Source organism: Sarcophilus harrisii, chromosome 3 (genome assembly GCF_902635505.1).
Source record: "Sarcophilus harrisii chromosome 3, mSarHar1.11, whole genome shotgun sequence".
Classification (NCBI taxonomy): Eukaryota; Metazoa; Chordata; class Mammalia; order Dasyuromorphia; family Dasyuridae; genus Sarcophilus; species Sarcophilus harrisii.
Genome location: NC_045428.1, coordinates 440,426,043 through 440,446,486, shown reverse-complemented (window position 1 = coordinate 440,446,486; position 20,444 = coordinate 440,426,043). Strand labels below are relative to the sequence as shown.

The 20,444-nt window shown below is 33.3% G+C and overlaps 1 protein-coding gene across 4 annotated transcripts in view; it reads right to left on the bottom strand.

Moving 5' to 3' along the window:
- Positions 1-20,444, bottom strand: part of MTMR6 (myotubularin related protein 6) — a 57,945-nt gene that overhangs the window by 32,554 nt on the left and 4,947 nt on the right. For 2 of the 4 annotated variants that reach the window (XM_031960783.1, XM_003764456.2), the window contains exons 1-3: positions 10,148-10,434; positions 3,128-3,244; positions 1,278-1,440 (exon numbers count right to left, since the gene is read on the bottom strand). In XM_031960783.1, the coding sequence (XP_031816643.1) occupies positions 1,278-1,440; positions 3,128-3,244; positions 10,148-10,171 (304 nt within the window). In that variant the 5' untranslated portion in view covers positions 10,172-10,434. Of the gene's footprint in view, positions 1-1,277; positions 1,441-3,127; positions 3,245-10,147; positions 10,435-20,444 lie in introns of those variants that run through there. The other 2 variants (XM_031960781.1, XM_031960784.1) reach the window with 1 other exon arrangement.

Below are 20,444 nucleotides of genomic sequence, written 5' to 3'. Positions count from 1 at the left end.
TAAGAACACTGGCAGCCATCTCTATCTGTTCATCTACCATCTCTCCCAAATGAGGTAAAATATATTCATGCAATAGTAGTACTGTAATTAAAAAAAAAAAAAAAGATAAGAATAGCAAGCAGTCAAGAATGCATAAATCCTAAAGGAAGTAGGATGATTCAAGGACTCAAAAACTAAGAAGGCAAAAATTACAGGAAACTCAAAAGTGTCTAGCTATCCAGTCAGCAGCCATTCAGTGGTACCAGAACCAGATTTAAGATGAAATAAGTGAGGTGGTGTCGTAAGTCCCATGACTTACGGCAGAGAGAAAAAGAAAGGAAATGGAATCAGAGAAGAATACAGGCGTATACAATTGCTCCCAGCGCATCCGAAAAAGCTAGAGCTGGTCAGTTTAAAAAACAAAGAGTACCTAAATACTAAATATTCAATTTTAGCTCTCAAGCAGATCCATTTAGAATAGAAAGTCATTCAGATTCCCAAAGCTAAAACAATGATTAAAAGTCACTCCCTATGCTCCATATTACTATAGACTAGGGGTCCTCAAACTTTTTAAATAGGGGGCCAGTTCACTGTCCCTCAGACTGTTGGAGGGCCAGACTATAGTAAAAACAAAAACTTTATTTTGTGAGCCTTTAAATAAAGACACTTCATAGCCCTGGGTGATGGGGATAATCGTCCTCAGCTGCCGCATCTGGCCCGCAGGCCTTAGTTTGAGGACCCCTGATATAGACTATAGGATGCCTTTCTCTGTTAAGCATATTACCTATAGTATTTCTCTATGTTCATATTTCAAATAACCATTCCCTCTCTCCCTCCATCACCCCCGACACATGCATACATAGCCAAGACAATCTATTCTTATTGCTATGAGAAACTGTGCACAAAACATGCTAACTAAAATACCCTGCCCTAAGTTATTTTATGCCCTCTAATGTCAAACATGATACTATTCACCCATGTCATATAATGCCCATTTAAAATTTGTTATTGCTCTACTAGTTCCCTATAACGTTCCAAAGTATTTAAATGAATCTGTAAAAAGTGTTATTCCTCAATATCTTAAATTATTCAGATCATCTCTCTGGGCTTTATTCTAACAATTCAGATTAGCACTTATCTGACTGTCTCCAAGTTAAAAATTATTTTCTAAGATAAATTATTCAGGAATCTGTACGGTATGTTACTCATAAAGTCAAACTAATAATAAATATCAAGATATTAAATACTCTATTCTAAAAGTGATTCAGTGATCTCTTGGATCTAAGTAGAAATCATACCTTGTCTTGAAAGTTGTAGCAAAGAGTTATAAATATCATGGCAATCTCTTTCTCTTGGAACAATGAAATGTACTATTCTGAAGTTTTTACACTGAATCACAAGGGGACATCCAGCAGTGGTCAAAGCAAGTTTCTCTACTGCAGCAATGTGATGATGCAATATCTATAGCATATAAGAAACATTCAGATCACCAATGTGAAAAGATACAAGCAAATTATCTTTATGGTCACACAAAAATTAGTTTTGAACAATATGTTATCTTAAAAGGACAAAAGAATACAACATACCAGAATTCAAAACCAAAAAAAGTAATATTTTAATCACTCAAATGCCCGTGGTTTGTCCTCATGTAGAACTTTGTTTTGTACTTCTCTAATGTGCTTATTAGTATGTACTATCAGGAATATCAGTTGTTGATGTTTATATATTATCTATTCCTATAGGATGAAATAAGTGAGGTAATATCATGGGCCCTATAACTTATGGCAGAGAGGAAGGGAAAGAAATAGAATCAGAAAAGAATATAGGCATACAAAACTGCTCCCAGCTCATCCTAAAAATCTAGAGCTGATCAGATTAAAAAACAAAAAGTACCCAAGTACTAAGTATTCAATTAACTGCATGTTGTTTAACTTAACCTTGCATCTCCTCCAGAGACAAGCATGCTGCTCTGTATATGTGTCCTTAATAAATGTCTGTATAAACAAATGCTGTTAAGTGTAAATTAAAGCACACAAGAAAAATGCTTTATAAACAAAAGATAAAAGATGCAAATCTGTATTAGACATATTCTGACTCACATTCAGCTCATTTTTAATAGGAATTTTAGAAGATCAAGTTTATTCATACAGATCTAAATATGGGACTTCACTCTTTAAAGGTAATTTTGTGACTATTATTTGCTTTACTCTTTTTTTCCTTTAGGTTTTTTTTTTTTTTGAGGGGGAGATGTTTTCTTTCATAATACGATTTCTATGGAAATGTCTTGCATAACTTTACATATGCTTTAATGTGGGATGGGGAGGAAGGGAGAGAACCTAGAACTCAAAGTTTTAAAAAGAAATGTAAAAAAAAAAAAATTGTTCTACATGTAACTGGGGAAAATAAAAATATTTCAAAATATTTTTTAAAAATTGGATTAAAATACCACTACTCTATTTAAATCAAAATAAATCCAGGCCAATTATGATGCTGAATTCACATCAAACCTAGTGTTAGCAATAGCAGAACCAATTTAAAAAGGCTGAGACAGGACGGTATAGCATAAGGATAAACTTTACTAACTATCTACTTAAAAAAAAAGAGAAATGTTTGACCTCTGATACTGCTTTTAGTTTTACAGAATTAAAAAATATGATTTTTTTTAAATAATACCTTCTACCAGTATAGTACTTTATAAAATACTTTCTCAGAAATTATCTTATTTGGCTCTCACAATAATCCTGTGAAGCTGTCAGCATCAAAGAAACTAAAACTCATGGAGATTTTGATTTGTTGGAGATCAGATAGCAAATTGAAATTGGAGTTAAGATTAGATTACTAGGTTACAATGTTAAATTTTCTTCAATTTATCCATTCTCATTTTCTCTTATTTGCATAATGCCTATTAAAATTACAATAAAATGACAAAAATGTTCACCTTAATGAAATCTGATCAAAATATGTTTGTCAGGAAATAAGCTAGAAGTAGTTCACTATACTTTTTATTGTAAACACAAAAGGTTGTTGTTGTTGTTGTTGTTGTTGTTGTTTTAAGAAAAACTTCAATCATTAAAATTTTCCAAGCCACAGTCAAAAGGCCAAATGGCTGTTATTACCCAGCTAAACAGTAAGGATCCAGAATCCTTACCCAAGTTTCTTTCTGAAGAGAATCTATAAATAATAGATGTGTTGCTGTAAGGTAGAGTGTTCCTGTTAATGACTTGTTGCTTGTGCTGAATCGGTCAAGTAATTTCACCTGTTCAACCTAAAAGGAAACAACATATGATTTTAATTCCAAGAACTGTACAAACACTCTCCATTATTCAATTTAACAAACATTTATTCACTTCATTGTAAGAATGACACAACACAAGGTTCAAAACAATTTAAAAATGACAAGAATCCTCATCTCCATAGGAAAAATCTCACATACAAATCTGATAAAATACAAAGTGTCTACAACAGTTTGCATTAACCTATTAACATTTAAAACTACAGTAAAACTTTGAGGACACACTGTATTAAAATGTGTTTGGACAAAGAATAAATATGGACAAAATGTTACAAAGAAACAGAGGGAAAAGTACTTTCAGGAGGAAGAAGCTGATCCAAGCCCTAAAGTAAGAAAAAAAAATTTCAACAAGAGTAAGGTGTGTGGATTGCATATAGGATGCAAAATACAAGCTGATACAGGATTAATTAGTACAGTTCAGCTGACATATAAAGTGATTAAAATAAAGTTGGGAAGAAAAGTTTAAAACTAGATCGCTGATTTCTTAAGTGTTTGGCTAAGTAGCTTAGAATTTGTCCTATAATCAATTAATAAATAACTGATGAAGGTGTTTGAGCAAGAGAATGGCATGTCTTACACATTGGAAAGGTTGTTTTCACAACTGTGTAAACAAAAACAGGAAAGGATGGAGCTAGGGAAACTTTTTAGGAGGCTATTATAATAGTCCCTACAAGAAAAGATGGAGTTTTGAATTATAGTGGCAGTATAAGTGGAGAAGAGAGGGTAGGATGGAGAGATTATGTACAAATAGAATCAACAAAACTTAGCAAGTGATTAAATTTAATGGAAGAAGAAGGAGGAATCAAAAATTATTCCAAGGTTTTGAAGCCAGATAATTCAGGAACCAAAGGTGCATGCCATAAACAGAAACAGGTAATTAGGGTTAATAGTAAGGAATTACAAGCATCAAGTTCAGACCACTCTTTCTAGAGTGACAATGAAGGTAATAGCAATGAAGGTAAAATAAATTGTAATACAAACACACATAAACATTAAATGATTCCTGCTGGGAATTGGGAGATATACACAATTCAGATAACACACAGTTCCTATCTCCTGGAATTTGTAGTAGAAATATAAAAATCAACAGCTTTAATATACAATGTTACATAATAAACATATTACAATTACCAAAAAAAAAAAAGTGCTTTATGTAATCTAAGAGGTAAACTCTTTATCAATTAGGGAGCAGAGGAAAGCTTCCTGAAAAGAAATTACATTTGAGTTCAATTGAGATGGATAGAAATTCAAAGAAAGAATAAAAGAGAGGTAATTCCAGTCACAGGAAATAATCTGAACAAATAACAATTATAATCGAAATTTAAACAGCACTTCGGGGTTGGCAAAACACTTTACATATATCACCTAATTTTGATCTTAACAATTCTAGGATGCAGGGTTTACCGGCTAGATTTCTTTCTTTGAGAAAGAAGGACAAACAACTCTTTAAGACTTACATGAACTGATGAAAAGTGAAATAAGTAAAACCAAGAAAACATTGTACACAATAATAATACTGTATGCTGATCTACTATGAATAACTTAACTATTCTCAGAAATACAATGATTCAAGACAATTCTCTAGAACTTATGAAAGATTCTGTCCATCTCTAGAAAAAGAACTGGTAGGGCCTAAATGTTGAACAAAGGTACTTTTTCTTTATTTTTTGTTGTTGTTTTTTCTTTTCGGTCTGGGTTTTCTTTCACAGAATGACTTACATGGAAATGTTTTGCATGACTACACAATGTATAACCTATGTCAAATTACTTGCCTTCTCAATAAGGGAGGGAGAAAATTTGGAATGCAAAATTTGAAAAAAAAAAAAGTTTAAATTGTTTTTAGACATAATTGGGAAAAAATAAAATATTAAATAAGATTCTAAAAAGTCTATTAAAAGGCGATACTGCCCTGGGCCTTTACTTTTATTGTCTCCTTCCTTTAGACCACCTTATTAATTAAGCTGTAGAACTACTGGGAAGGTATTTTAAAATAATTCCATTTAAAATTATTTAAAAGGCATGAAACACTTTTAAGATGTTTTTCTCATTTGTTCTCTATGGCAACCCTGAAAAGAAGGTGGAGTAAGTGGTGCTATTTCCATTTCACAGATTAAGAAACTGAAGCTTACAGAGGTTAACTTGTTCCAAATTCACAAAGCTATTAAAAAGAACCAGAACTAAAACTCAAATCTCTTTAATGCAGAGCCAGTGCTCTCTCTACAGTGTTATCTATACATATTCAACTTAACAGTAAGGAATGAATCAGGTACAGAGAAATAAAAAGCCTTTTATAATTTAAGTGACTATCTCAGCAAAAATGTATCAAATTCATGCTATCAGTTAATAGTTATGATGGGAATTAAACTCTTATTCAGTGTCCTGAGCAAAAAGCTCTTAATCATTGTTTTTATGGACATGCTTTTTTTTTTTTAAAGCTACTTTAAGCTATTTTTTAATGATTTCCAAAATAAAGTATGTGTCTTCCAATGGCTGAGTAAAACTGTTCACCAGGATATAAAAAAAAAATTACTAGACTATTTATATTTATCTTGTATATAAAAAATAAATTAATCTTTCCTAATAATTAACATGCAGTGCCCTTGCTCCTTAGATCAGCTGGTCATTTATCTTAAGCCAAGTATAAATTCCACAGTGCAAAAGGGTTGACATTAGCACCTTGTTTATTTGTTTGTTTTCAGTGTACTGAGATATATTGAAGTCCAGTTGGATGAATTTATATATGTTATCTAAGTTTAATTAAAATTAATCCTCATAAATTGGATAAGTGACTTAGAAAGACTTTTGCAAAGAAATTTTATATTGAAAAGAGTAGTAATAGAAGCACAACAAATAAGAAAAAAATGATGGCAATGACACTTTTCAACTCCTAATACAACCTCTTCAACAGTCGCATTACAATATAAACACACTAACAATTTAATTAGATCTGACAGGAAGTCAGCCAAAAATTTCCATATTATTACAAATGGAATATATAATATTCCATATTAGTTGAAATATACCTGGTTCCATTGCCATTGATGAATCCTATCCTAAAATATTTATTTTCTTTGACATACCTTAATTAGTAAGACATTTAAAAATTAAGCTTTTGTTAGTGAAATTATGTCACCTAAAAGACCTCACATCTTTACACCTGGAAAATTTGGGGAAAGAATTCTCTAATCTGTATAAAAATCTCCCAAATGAAGAGTTTCAGTGGGTTTCAAATTCATTCTTCAAAAATATAAAAATGTAACACCTTCTGATTGATCTGCAATAACAGGGATGAACATTTAGAAGCAAAATTTCAACATAAATCCATTAAGTAGTGGACAGGATTGAAAAATGAGTAAGCATGAATAAAGATAAGATTATTTCCACTTTCATTTATGTATCTTTATCAGGTATCTTTTTCAGCTATGACAGCCATGAAAATCAAGTATCAAAATAAATAGCTTATAACTCGACTTTCAATAGTGTATATTTGTAAAAAAGGGTTTTGTGCTGTTAAAATGAAAAACTGTTTTAAAAATATCTATATTTCACCTTTATTTTTCTTGCTCCTATCTCAGCTAAGAAAAACAATTTCACAGCTAAGATTTTTAAAAGCTATGTTTTCAGTCTCTGTTAAATTTTTAAAATAAATTTTATTTCATTTTTTACCCAAAAAAAAAGAATATTTATATTTCACCTTCATCTTGTTATAAATTTCTATTTTATGACATATAGTACAGGAAATGAGAGGCAAAAAATTAGAAAGTTGGAGAGGGAAATGAAATACTGGATGACTGAAAGAAGCATAACTAAAAGTATGAGAAAAGACTAAAAGAGGAGTTAGAATTATAAAAACAGATACTAAGTCAAGAGGTATTTTTATTGTGCAGGTCTATTTTAGTATAGGAACAATAGGTCAACAGCTCTTTAAGGAAGTATTATAAAATACTTTCATGGCATAAAAATTAAAGATACATTACTTAGTCCCCATCTCCTAAATTCTAAGAAGCATATTTTTTAAGAAAGCAGTTAAAAGCACAACAGATTTCTGAAAGATTTCTATGCATAAAAGAATCCATTTTTAAAAAGTTTTGAACTTGAAAAATAAGCTTCAATAAAAAATTCACTTTTGGGGAAGAAGACCTGCAGATTCTAGATAAATCTGGTATTATTTTAGTACTTCAAATTTGCAAAGTGTTTACAGAAAAATGATCATAATGACCCAAAGAAATCAACAGACCCGTTTCTCCAAAGGAAAAAAAAAGGGACTATTTTTTATCACATTCAAAGCCCACAGCCCTATTATCATTTATAATTAAACAACTATATACAAAAATTGAAATTGTTTTATTACGTTTAGTTAGGCTTTGTTTCCAAATGTTATTAGCAGTTGGCTATCTATTTTTTTTAAAATAGAATAAGGGGAAAACTACAATTTAAAATGAATAAAACCTCAAGCAATGCCAGAAAATAAATTATGCTCTGAATTACCAGCTAATAATATTAGCAATTTCCTTATTCTGAAGGAGCTCTATATGTCTTAGTTTTATATTCTCACTTATTTAATTTGTCTAACTAAATGAAATGTGGCCTATTTCTAAAGGACAAGCTGTTGAGCACTGCTTTGGGGATATGTATCTAATTGAAGGCTCAGATTTCCAAGAGAAAGAGAAAATTCTATAATGAGTCCTAGGAAGTGTTATTTCACAAGGAATCTAGAATTATATGATTATAACTGAAAGGGACTTTAGAGAAGTTCTTACTCTCTTCCATCATTATCATCCTTTATTTCTTCTATTAAACACTATAAAGACATCACAGTTTAATTTGAAATAGTATGGCATGATCAATGTGTCAGAGAAAAAAAAGTTTGTATAATGAATTGTCTTTGTGTATTTCTCATTGTTTCTTGGTAAGATTACCTCATTAGGGCTAAATTAGAACTCAGTAAACAGAGATGGCTCTGAAAAGCAATTGTCTTTAGTTTAGCAGTGCTCTTTCAGAGATCCAATCAGGCATTTTCAAATTTATGATCTTTCATAGATACCAGAAATTAAACCTGGAATGTTAGTATATTTATTCTTAAACATAAATATTTAAAAGCTTCTTATGATAAGTCCTTTTATAAAATAATTCAGTTTAAATGTATTTATAGTTGCATAAATAAATAACAAACTGACAGTAAAAGTGTATAGGTATGCCAGGAAATTTGAGAGATAGAAAGTTTTTAAAACAATTATTAAGTTTTGTTGCTGAATAAGCAAACCATGCTACAACTAATGAAAACCCTGCTTATTGACTAGTCAGCAACACTAAGAGGAAGGGATGGATAGTCTAATCACATCCATTCTGGGATTAGAATTCATTTCCTATATGCGTTACTGGATCAAGTCTCTTACTAATCATTTTTTATTTATTTAGAAGATAAATTTGACTAGTAAAATGATTATAAAATCACAGAATTTGAATTGGAAGGGAAATCCAGAGTCATTCAGTCCAACTCATGCACAAAAGGTACTCTGACCACAAAAACCTGAGATGTTGTCATCCTCATTCCATGAGGCTGGAAACCTCATGAAGACTGAATTAAAGTGTCACTTCCTTCTTTACAAGGCTTTTCCAATCCAATCCACTCTATTCCTCTCCCACTCCCTCCTCCTGGAAATTTTCCTGTATTTACTGTGCATATATTCTGTTTCAAATTATATGTATACCTATTGTGTGCCAACATATGAAATTAATTATTATTTGTGACCCAGAATGAGGTCATTTAACCTTTCCTCATCAGTAAAAATGGGAATAACAGTTACTAGCTTCCAAGGATGTCTTAAGGACTAAATGAAATATCTATAAATGCTAGCTATTGTTATTCTTTGTAGGATGCAAACTTCTTAAGGTTCAATTCTATCAGCAATCAAAGATTACTTCAATACTTTAATAGTTCGGTTGTTTAGTTAGTCAAACACTTTCAAATCTTAAATTCGAACTACATAAAAACTTGATTTAAAAATAGGAAATCCAGTCGAAAGCAGGGCAATAAGTTACGTACAAAGGAGTTAGTTATTACTTTTGATTTAATTCTGTATTTTATATACAAAGACAAAGTATGATTCTGTTTGGAACCTAGATATACTTTAAATAAAAAAGATTCGAAAACTAGTTTTGAAATAGTTGTGATTGGGAAAAAATAAAGGTAACTGTTTATCACCACCACTTCCCTAAATGAGTGGTATTTTTTTTTAGATGGGCAGGGTTGGATTGATGATTTCAGCAAAACACAGTTAGTTAAGATTTATTTTTCCTGGTACTTCATTGTATGATTTTTAATCCAATCCTTTAACCAAAAAAAATAAATAAAATAAAATTTAAAAAAAGGAGAGTGAATCTTTTCCCTTCCCTCCCCTCCCCCTGCCCCGAAACCTGCCGTCAAACTTAAAAACAAAAGACAGGAAACCCAGCTAACATACTGGCATATTAAGCATCCAGGGTTCCCCTAGGATGGAGAGGGTGGCAAGCGGTTCCAGGTGCGCAGACTGACTGCCCATCCCCTGCCCCGCTCGCTGCCTTTTCTTTACAGGAAAGGGTGTCCCGGCGACGAGAGCTACAAATGAGAACTTCCTTAGACCTAAAATTCCCCAAATCATCCCCGTCTCAAGGGCGGAAGAAAGGGTACACAGAAGGCCTCCCTCCTTGGCAAGGCCGGCTATGTTCCTCCGGAACCCCAATGGCAAGGCAGGTAACACTTCTGTCCCAGAAGCAGGTGGTGTCAGGGGGACCCCCGCCCCCTCAAGCCATAGACCCCGGGAGGCCGCCGACCCGGTCCGTCCTCTCGGAGCCAGGAGGGCGACGGAGACTCCCTACGTCCCGCCTGCGATCTACCTTGGTCGTGCGAATATGCTCCATCCCTAGGCCGCTTCGGACAGAAGGCCCCAAAGCCTGCCTCACAGGAACACCATGAACCTGAGAGGAAAGCCACTACGACAGCTACAGACGTACAAGCCACCGCGACCGGAGTTACGGCACCCGGCGCGGCGCGCCTCCGCCCCCCACCTGCCCCGCCCCCAACCTAGCGGATGTACGCAGCCGCAGGCTCCCGTCTCCTAGAAACCCTTTCCGAAACCCAGGCAAAGAAGAGAGAACGAGTTGGGAGGAGAGAATGCCAAACAGAAGCCAGCTACATTCTCTTCGCTGGGCCGAGTTCCTCACAGCGCCTCCTTTAGGTCGGAGGAAAAATAAGCTCACTTACTGTTGACCAGGAATCCCACGGGACTTTTAGACTTTTTAAAGGGGAAGGTGAAGGAACGCAAGGTTGAATGTCCCGGATCTAAATTCTGGAAGCCTTTTCCCTCAGGCCTGTTACTAAGAAATAAAACTCGAAAACTATAGAATAATGCGGGAAAATCTATTACAACATCTTTTTTAAAATGTAAATCAGAATTTTAAAAAATATATATCTTGAACATTGTCTTTAAATTTCAATTTATATTTTCACTGTGAAATAGAAAAATTGCATCTCTAATTTGACTTTAAATAGGGCCTTTTGAATTTTGTTTTGTAGTTATTCATTTTTAGCATTCTTTTTTCCTGATTTTTAGTTTTAAATTTTCTCCCTCTCTCTAATTCTCCCCCATCCACTGAGAAAGTAATTGATATGATGTCAATAATACATGGGAAATCATGCAAAATATTTTTCCATTTTAGTCCTATCACAAAAAAGCAAGAAAAGTAAAGTACTTCAAGTTGCATTCAGTTCATCTGTTCTCTCTCTGGAGATGGATAGCATTTTTCCCATCATGAGTTCTTTAAAATTAGTTCTTGGATTATTGTAATGATTAGAATTGATAAATCTTTCACAGTTCATCATCCTTAAAATATTGCTGTTTCTGTGTATTATGATCTCCTGTTTCTGTTCACTTCACTTTACATAAATACTTATGTTTTTTTGAAACCATTCCCCTCGGTGATTCTTATAGCATAACAGTACTCTATCATAATCATATGCCATGACTTAATCAGCCATTTCCCATTGATGAGCATCCCCTCAATTTCTAATTCTTTGTTACCACACTGTTATAAGTATTTTTATATGTACAGGTCTTTTTTCTTTTTCTTTGATCTCTTTGGAGTACAGACCTAGTGATGATATTACTGGATCAAAGAGTATGCACAATTTTGTAGTAGTTTGAGCATAATTCCCAATTGTTCTCCAAAATGATTGGATCAGTTCAGAACTCCAACCAATAATTCATCAGTGTCCCAATTTTCCCCTTATTCCCTCCAGCATTTGTTATTTCTGATAAGTGTGAGGTGGTACCTCAAGGTTGTTTTAATTTACATTTACTAATCAATAGTGATTTAGAGCATTTATATATGATTATAAAAAACTTTCATCTTTTGAAAACTGCCTGTTAAGATCTTTTAACCCTTTATCAATTGGGGAATCTCATGACCGTGTTAAAGAAAAATTAATTCAAAAAATGTAAATTATGCCAGTAGTAAATTGAATAGAATTATAATAAATATGAAACCAAAAATTAGCCTAATTAAAAAACACTGGACTTCTGGCCAAGATGGCATAGAGGACACACACATCTACGTAAGTTCTATCTTTTCTCTCAGAATAATTTATTTCATGACAAGCCTTGGAATTACTGCTTGACTGAAAAAAAAAAAAAACACAAATAATTACCAAGAGAAGATATCCTCCAAATTCACCAGAAAAGGTCTGTTTTTGCTCACAGATGGGGATGGATAGATTGGGCACAAACTGAAGGCAGGCAGCAGAGGCACAGCAGACAGAGTAAAGCTCACAGTTTAGCAAACCAGAGGTGGGGTGGGGTGTGATCTCAGCCATTTCTGTGAGATCTTTAACACAGTGTTGGCTACTTTGCCCTGGCAGCAAGCCAGTAGATAAGCAGATTATCTTTTAATCTTAAAGCTTAAAGATGAGCTTTACACAGGGGGTAAAGACTATAACCCAGAAAAGCTAGGGTCTCTTGGGACCTACCCACACACACCCTTAGTGTCTCAGCATGCTCTCAGAGTATCAAAGTTTCAGAGCGCAGACACACTGCAGCCATTGCTGTCCTGCTAGTGCCTTGCTGCTGCCCCTTGCAGTCTGTAGAGGAAGCTCAGTAATACCATCCAGCCCCCCCCCCCGCCAAAAAAAAAAAAAAAACAGACTGCATGTGTTTTTCTTCTTAGTTTGTTTTCTTTGATCTTTTTGACAAAATGAGCAAAAAAGTAAAATGGACCCTAACCATTTATAGCTTCTATACAGATAGCGAGCAGATTTTAAACCCTGACAAGACTAAAAACAGACTGTCTCCAGATGAATCCCCAAAGGGGGATATGATCTGGTCCTCAACACACAAGACTCTCATAGAAGAAATTAAAAAGGCTCTCACAAAAGAGCTAGAAGAAAAATGGTAAAAGGAAAGGGAAGCATGGCAAGAGAGTCTGGATAAATCATCCCACTCATTTAAAGATAGAGTGGATAAAGAAATCAAATCCTTGAAAAACAGAATTAGTGATTTGGAAAAAGAAAATAGCTCTTTAAAAAATAAAATTGGCGAAATGGAAAAAAAATTCCATAGAACAAAACAACTCACTTAAAAACTTAATTGGACAATTAGAAAAAGATATAAAAAAAGTGAGTGAAGAAAATAACTCATTAAAAATCAGAATCAAACAAATGGAAATGAATGACTCGAGGAGACACCAAGAATCAGTGAAACAAAACCAAAAAAAAATGAAACAATGGAAAAAATGTCAAATACCTTCTTGGGTAAATAATAAACCTGGAAAATAGATCTAGGAGAAATAAAGTGAGAATCAATGGACTTCCTGAAAAATATGATGAAAAAAAAAAGAGCCTGGGCACTATTTTCCAGGAAATTATCAAAGAGAACTGCCCAGATGTTATACAAAAAGAGGGTAAAATAGACATTGAAAGAATTCATCAATCACCCTAAAATCAAAACTCCAAGAAAAATAGTGAATACTGCAAGCTGGTAGAAAAAAATCAATTCAAATATAAAGGAGCCGCAGTAAGGATTACTCAGGATCTAGCAGCATCCATATTAAAGGAGCAAAGGGCCTGGAATATGATATTCCAAAAGGCTAAGGAACTTGGTATGCAGCCACAAATAACTTACCCAGCCAAAATGACCATCTTTTTCCAAGGAAGAAGATGGACATTCAACAAAATAAGTGAATTTCATCTATTTTTGATGAAAAAACCAGAACTAAATGAAAATTTTGATCTACAAACATAGAACTAAGAGAAACCTAAGAAGGTAAAGAGAAATTTTGGGAACTATATTTCTGCTATAAAGATATATAAAGAATATGTGTATACTTTGTTCTAGAAACTAGAGGTGGAAAGGAAATTGTACCCAGAAAAGGGTAAAGTGGGGTTACTACATCTCATGAAGAGGCAAAGGAAACCTATTATATCTGAGAGAAAAAATAGAGAGGGATGAACATAGTGTGTAGCTTACTGCCATCAGAATTGTTATTAGACATATTCTATTTATGGTGAAACTTCTCCCACCTCATTAAAATGTGAGAGGGGGGAAAGTGAAAAGGGAAGGAGTAAGCTAAGAGGAAGGAAATGCAGAAATCGTGAGGAAAAGGGGTAAGATATGGGGAGGAACCCTAAGGTGGGAGAAGAGATACTAAAAAGGAAGGGCTGTGAGAAGCAAGTGGTGCTCACAAGTTTAATACTAGGGAGGGGGGTAAGGGTGAAGGAAAGGAGAAAAGCATAAAGAGGGGTTAACAAGATGTCAAGTAATACAGAATTGGTAATTTTAACCATAAATGTGAATGGGGTAAACTCCCCCCATAAAGCTGAAGCAGTTAGCAGACTGGATTAAAAGCCAGAATACTAAAATATGTTGTTTACAGGAAACACACTTGAAGCAGACCAATACATACGAAGTAAAAGTAAAAGGTTGGAGCAGAACCTACTATGCTTCAGGTGGAGTTAAAAAAAAAGCAGGGGTAGCCATCCTGATCTCAGATCAAGCAAAAGTAAAAACTGATCTAAATAAAAGAGATAAAGAAGGGCACTATATTTTGCTAAAGGGTAACATAGATAATGAAGCAATATCAATATTAAACATATATGCACCAAGTGGTGTAGCATCTAAATTCTTAAAAGAGAAATTAAGAGAGCTGCAAGAAAAAATAGACAGCAAAACTATAACAGTGGGAGATCTCAACCTTGCACTCTCAGAATTAGATAAATCAAACCACAAAATAAATAAGAAGTCAGAGGTAAATAGAATACTAGAAAAGTTAGATATGATAGATCTTTGGAGAAAACTAAATATTAGGACATAAAACCTCAAACTCAAATGCAGTAAGGCAGAAATAGTAAATATATGCTTTTCAGACCACAATTCAATGAAAATTACATTATAAAAAGCCCGGGGAAAATAGACCAAAAAATAATTGGAAACTAAATAATCTCATACTAAAGAATCATTGGGTGAAACAGCAAATTATAGACATAATTAATAACTTCAACCAAGAAAATGACAATAATGAGATGTCATACCAAAATATGTGGGATGCAGCCAAAGCAGTAATAAGGAGAAATAATCTTTACAGGCCTACTTGCATAAAATAGAAAAAGAGAAGGTCAATGAATTGGGCTTGCAACTAAAAATGCTAGAAAAGGAACAAATTAAAAACCCCTAGTCAAACACTAAACTTGAAATTCTAAAAATAAAAGGAGAGAATAAAATTGAAAGTAAAAAAAAACTATTGAATTAATTAATAAAACTAAGAGTTGTTTCTATGGAAAAAAAAACAACAAAATAGATAAATCTTAGTAAATCTGATTTCACAAAGGATAGAGAAAAATCAAATTGTTAGTGTTAAAAATGAAAAGTGAGAACTTGTCACTAATGAAGAGGAAATTAGAGCAATAATTAGGAATTAATTTGCCCAGCTTTATGCCAATAAATTTGATAACTTAAATGAAATGGAAGAATACCTTCAAAAATATAGCTTGCCCAGATTAACAGAGGAAGAAGTAAATATCCTAAACAGTCCCATCTTAGAAAAAGAAATAGAACAAGCTATTAATCAACTCCCTAAGAAAAAATCCCCAAGACCAGATGGATTTACATGTGAATTCTACCAGTTAAAGAATAATTAACTCCAATGTTATATAAATTATTTGAAAAAATAGGGATTGAAGGAGTCTTATGACATAGACATGGTACTGATACCAAAACCAGGCAGGTTGAAAACAGAGAAAGAAAATTATAGACCAATCTCCCTAATGAATATTGATGCTAAAATCTTAAATAAAATATTAGCAAAAAGATTACAGAAAATCATTCCCATGGTAATACACTATGACAAAGTAGGATTTATACCAGGAATGCAGGACTGGTTCAACATTAGGAAAACTATTAGCATAATTGACTCTATCAATGACCAAATTAGCAAAAACCATATGACCATCTCAATAGATGCAGAAAAAGCATTTGATAAAATCCTATATCCATTCCTAATAAAAACACTTGATATTATAGAAATACATGGACTTTTCCTTAAAATAATCAGGAGCATGTATTTAAAACCATCAGTAAACAGCATATGTAATGGGGATAAACTGGAACCATTCCCAATAAGATCAGGAGTGAAACAAGGTTGCCCACTATCACTATTATTATTCAATATTGTATTAGAAACCCTCAGCAATAAGAGTTGAGAAAGAGATGAAAGGAATTAGAGTACATAACAAGGAAATCAAATTATCACTCTTTGCAGATGATATGATGGTATACTTAGAAAACCCCAGAAATTCTACTAAAAAGCTATTAGAAATAATTCATAACTTTAGCAAAGTTGCAGGATACAAAATAAATCCACATAAATCCTCAGCATTTTTATACATCACCAACTAAATCCAACAGCAAGAGATACAAAGAGAAATTCCATTCAAAATAACTGTCAATAGCATAAAATATTTGGGAATCTATCTATCAAAGGAAAATCAGGAATTATATGAGCAAAATTACAAAACACTTTTCACAGTCAAATTTAATAACTGTCAGATTTAAATAATTGGAAAAATATTAAATGCTCTTGGATAGGCCGAGAGAACATAATAAAGATGACAATACTACCTAAACTGATCTATTTATTTAGTGCTATACCAATCAAACTCCCAAAAAACTATTTTAATGACCTAGAAAAAATAACAAAATTCATTTGGAAGACCAAAAGTTTAAGACTTTCAAGGGAATTAATGAAAAAAAAAATCAAATGAATGTGGCCTAGCTGTACCTGATCTAAAACTATATTATAAAGCAGCGGTCACCAAAACCATTTGGCATTGGCTAAGAAATAGATTAGTTAATCAGTGGAATAGGTTAGATTTGCAGGACAAAATAGTCAATAACTATAGCAATCTAGTGTTTGACAAACCCAAAGATCCCAACTTTTGGGATAAGAATTAATTATTTGACAAAAACTGCTGGGAAAACTGGAAATTAGTATGGCAGAAATTAGGCATGGACCCACACTTACCACCATGCACCAAGATAAGATCAAAATGGGTCCACAATTTAGGCATAGAGAACAAGATTATAAATTAGAAGAACATAGGATAGTTTACCTCTCAGACTTGTAGAGGAGGAAGGAATTTGTGATCAAAGATGAACTAGAGATCTAGAGATCATTACTGATCACAAAATAGAAAATTTTGATTATATCAAATTAAAAAGCCTTTGTACAAACAAAACTAATGCAAACAAGATTAGAAGGGAAGCAACAAACTGGGAAAACATTTTTACAGTTAAAGGTTCTGATAAAGGCCTCATTTCCAAAATATATAGAGAATTGACTCTAATTTATAAGAAATCAAGCCATTCTCCAACTGATAAATGGTCAAAGGATATGAACAGACAATTTTCAGATGATGAAATTGAAACTATTTCCACTCATATGAGTGTTCCAAATCACTATTGTTCAGAGAAATGCAAATTAAGACAACTCTGAGATACCACTATACACCTGTCAGATTGGCTAAGATACAGAAAAAAATGATGAATGTTGGAAGGGATGCGGGAAAACTGGGACACTGATGCATTATTGGTGGAGTTGTGAATGAATCCAACCATTCTGGAGAGTAATCTGGAATTATGCCCCAAAAGTTATCAAACTGTGCATACCCTTTGATCTAGCAGTGTTACTACTGGGTTTATATCTCAAAGAGATATTAAAGAAGGGAAAGGTACCTGTATGTCCAAGAATGTTTGTGGCAGGTCTCTTTGTAGTGACCAGAAACTGGAAAATGAATGGATGCCCATCAATTGGAGAATGGTTAGATAAATTGTGGTATATGAATGTTATGGAATATTATTGTTCTGTAAGAAATGACCAGCAGGATGAATACAGAGAGGCTTGGAGAGACTTACATGAACTGATGCTAAGTGAAATGAGCAGAACAAGGAGATCATTATATACTTCAACAACGATATTGTATGAAGATGTATTCTGATGGAAGTGGATTTCTTTGACAAAGAGATCTAACTCAGTTTCATTTCATCAGTGATGGACAGAAGCAGCTACACCTAAAGAAAGAACACTGGGAAATGAATGTAAACTGTTTGCATTTTTGTTTTTCTTCCTGGGTTATTTCTACATTTTGAATCCAATTCTCCCTGTGCAACAAGAGAACTGTTCGGTTCTGCACACATATATTGTATCTAGGATATACTGCGACATATTTAACATATATAGGACTGCTTGCCATCTAGGGGAGGGGGTGGAGGGAGAGAGGGGAAAAATTGGAACAGAAGTGAGTGCAAGGGATAATGTTGTAAAAAATTACCCTGGCATGGGTTCTGTCAATAAAAAAGTTATTATAATTAAAAAAAAAGATTAATAGCTCTTTTTTTTTCCTTTCTTATTCTTGACTTGAAACAAAAAACTTGATTTTATTGTTGTTTTATCACTTCCTATTCATCTCTAATACCTCTAATATATATATATATATATATATATATAATGTATATAACATATATACATTATATATATATATATTTATATATATATATATATATATATATATATATAAACATATATTTTAAAAAACGGAGTAATTTTCCAATGTCAATCCTGATGACTCCCCTTTTCAGTTCTGGGTCCAGTTCAATGTCCACTTGCAATGTCAGTCCCAGATATACATACTCAAAGACCAATCCTATGAGCCATACAAATGAATATCATAGAACAGTGATTAGACTTATAATTAAACTGATATAGTACACTCTCAAATTCAGGTAGCTCCCCCTACCACAAAGGCAAAAAAAACAAAGACCATTCCAAATATGCATAATCTAAATTCCAGATTAAAACAATTAATTGATTGAACTAAATTATCAAAAAGTTCAAGTTTAAAAGTTAAAAGAGGATCAAATACTTTTGACCCCAGCCTTACACAAAAACAAATCACAAAGAGAACATTCCTAAATATTCACTTATATAAACAGCTAGGTGGCATTGTTTGTTCCTTTAAATTGTGTCTAACTGTGATCCTACTCAGGTTTTTTTTGGCAGATTATTGAAGATATTTGTCATTTCCTTCTTCAGTTCATTTTTCTTTTTTTTTTTTTTCATGATTACAATTTTGAAATGGAATTTAGATTGAAAATCAATCAATTCCAGGGATGGTCTATAAATTATCAACTAAGTTGGGAAGAGATTCCAAAAATTAGAGCAAAGTGATGTTATAGCTGAACTATTCTCTGTATCTTCCTTTTTTTTTTTAAAGAATTTTTTAAAAATACTTTTTTTTAAAAGCTTTTAATTTACAAAATATCTGCATGGGTAATTTTTCAACATTGACCCTTATAAAACCTTGTGTTCCAAATTTTCACCCCCCCTCCCCTCAATTCCTTGCCCAGATGGCAGGTAATCCAATACATATTAAATACATTAAATATATATATATTAAATCCAATTTGTATGTATTTTTATACAGTTATTTTGCTGCACAAGAAAAATTGAATCCAGAAGGAAAAAAAGACTGAGAAAGAAAACAAAATGCAAGCAAACAACAAGAAGAATGAAAATGCTGTGTTGTGGTTCACAGTCAGTTCCCACAGTCCTCTCTCAGTTCCAGTCACAGTTCCCTTTTAATGTCCTGACCCAGTTTCCCTAATTGTCCTATTTAGTTACTCTGCCTCAGGTAATAACTATTCCCTCTTAATATTTGATAGGATATAGGTCTTATATCTTCAACCTTAGGCTATACTTATTCCCTCTTAATGTCTAATGGGATAAAGGTCTTTATCCATTTTAGATGTCATTAGAATATCAGGAGCTTCTCCACCAGTACTTCCCATTATGTCATCCTAGGTGCCTCCTCCCATTAGGTCATTCCCCATCCAGGTACCTCCTCCCTTATGTCATTGTTCTTGTTACCCTATAAAAGAATCTTGTTATCTACATTCAAGGCTGGATTCTTTGAGATGATAGTCTCATTCAGTCCTGAGACCAAACATGGATCTATTTGGTCCCAGTAAATCTCTCCACTTAATAAACTAGTAAGTTGTTCTCTAATCTCTGTCTTGCTCAGTTTCTCTGGCTTTACAAGACCACAATATAGTAGAGAGGACATGTGTTCTGGAGAGGTGTCTGTCCTCTTAACAAGGAGTCAATGCTTGGTTTTCTTTGACTCAACTCCAGTCCTTCAGGAGAAAGATTTCCAGAATTGTGTCCTTTTCCTGTCCTTTCCTCCTACCCACCCCACCCCTCCACTTGCTGCTACTATCCCCTAAAGTTGCCTTTCAGTTACTCTGTATGTATCTTATAGGTACTGATTTATATGTGTTATTTTCTCTATTAGATTGTAAAGTTGAAGGCAGAGGCTGTTTTGGCTTTTTCTTTGTATCTCAACTGCTTATCACATAGTAAGTACTTGTTGATTGATTGATTAGCAGTTGGAGGGACCAATAAAGAATTTTTTCCCCAAGTTTAAATTCATTCATTCATTTATTTATTATAGCTTTTTATTTACAAGATATATGCAAGGGTATTTTTTTCAGCATTGGACATTGCAAAACCTTCTGTTCCAACTTTTCCCCTCCTTCCCCCTACTCCCTACCCTAAATGGCAGGTAGACCAATACATGTCAAATATGTTAAAG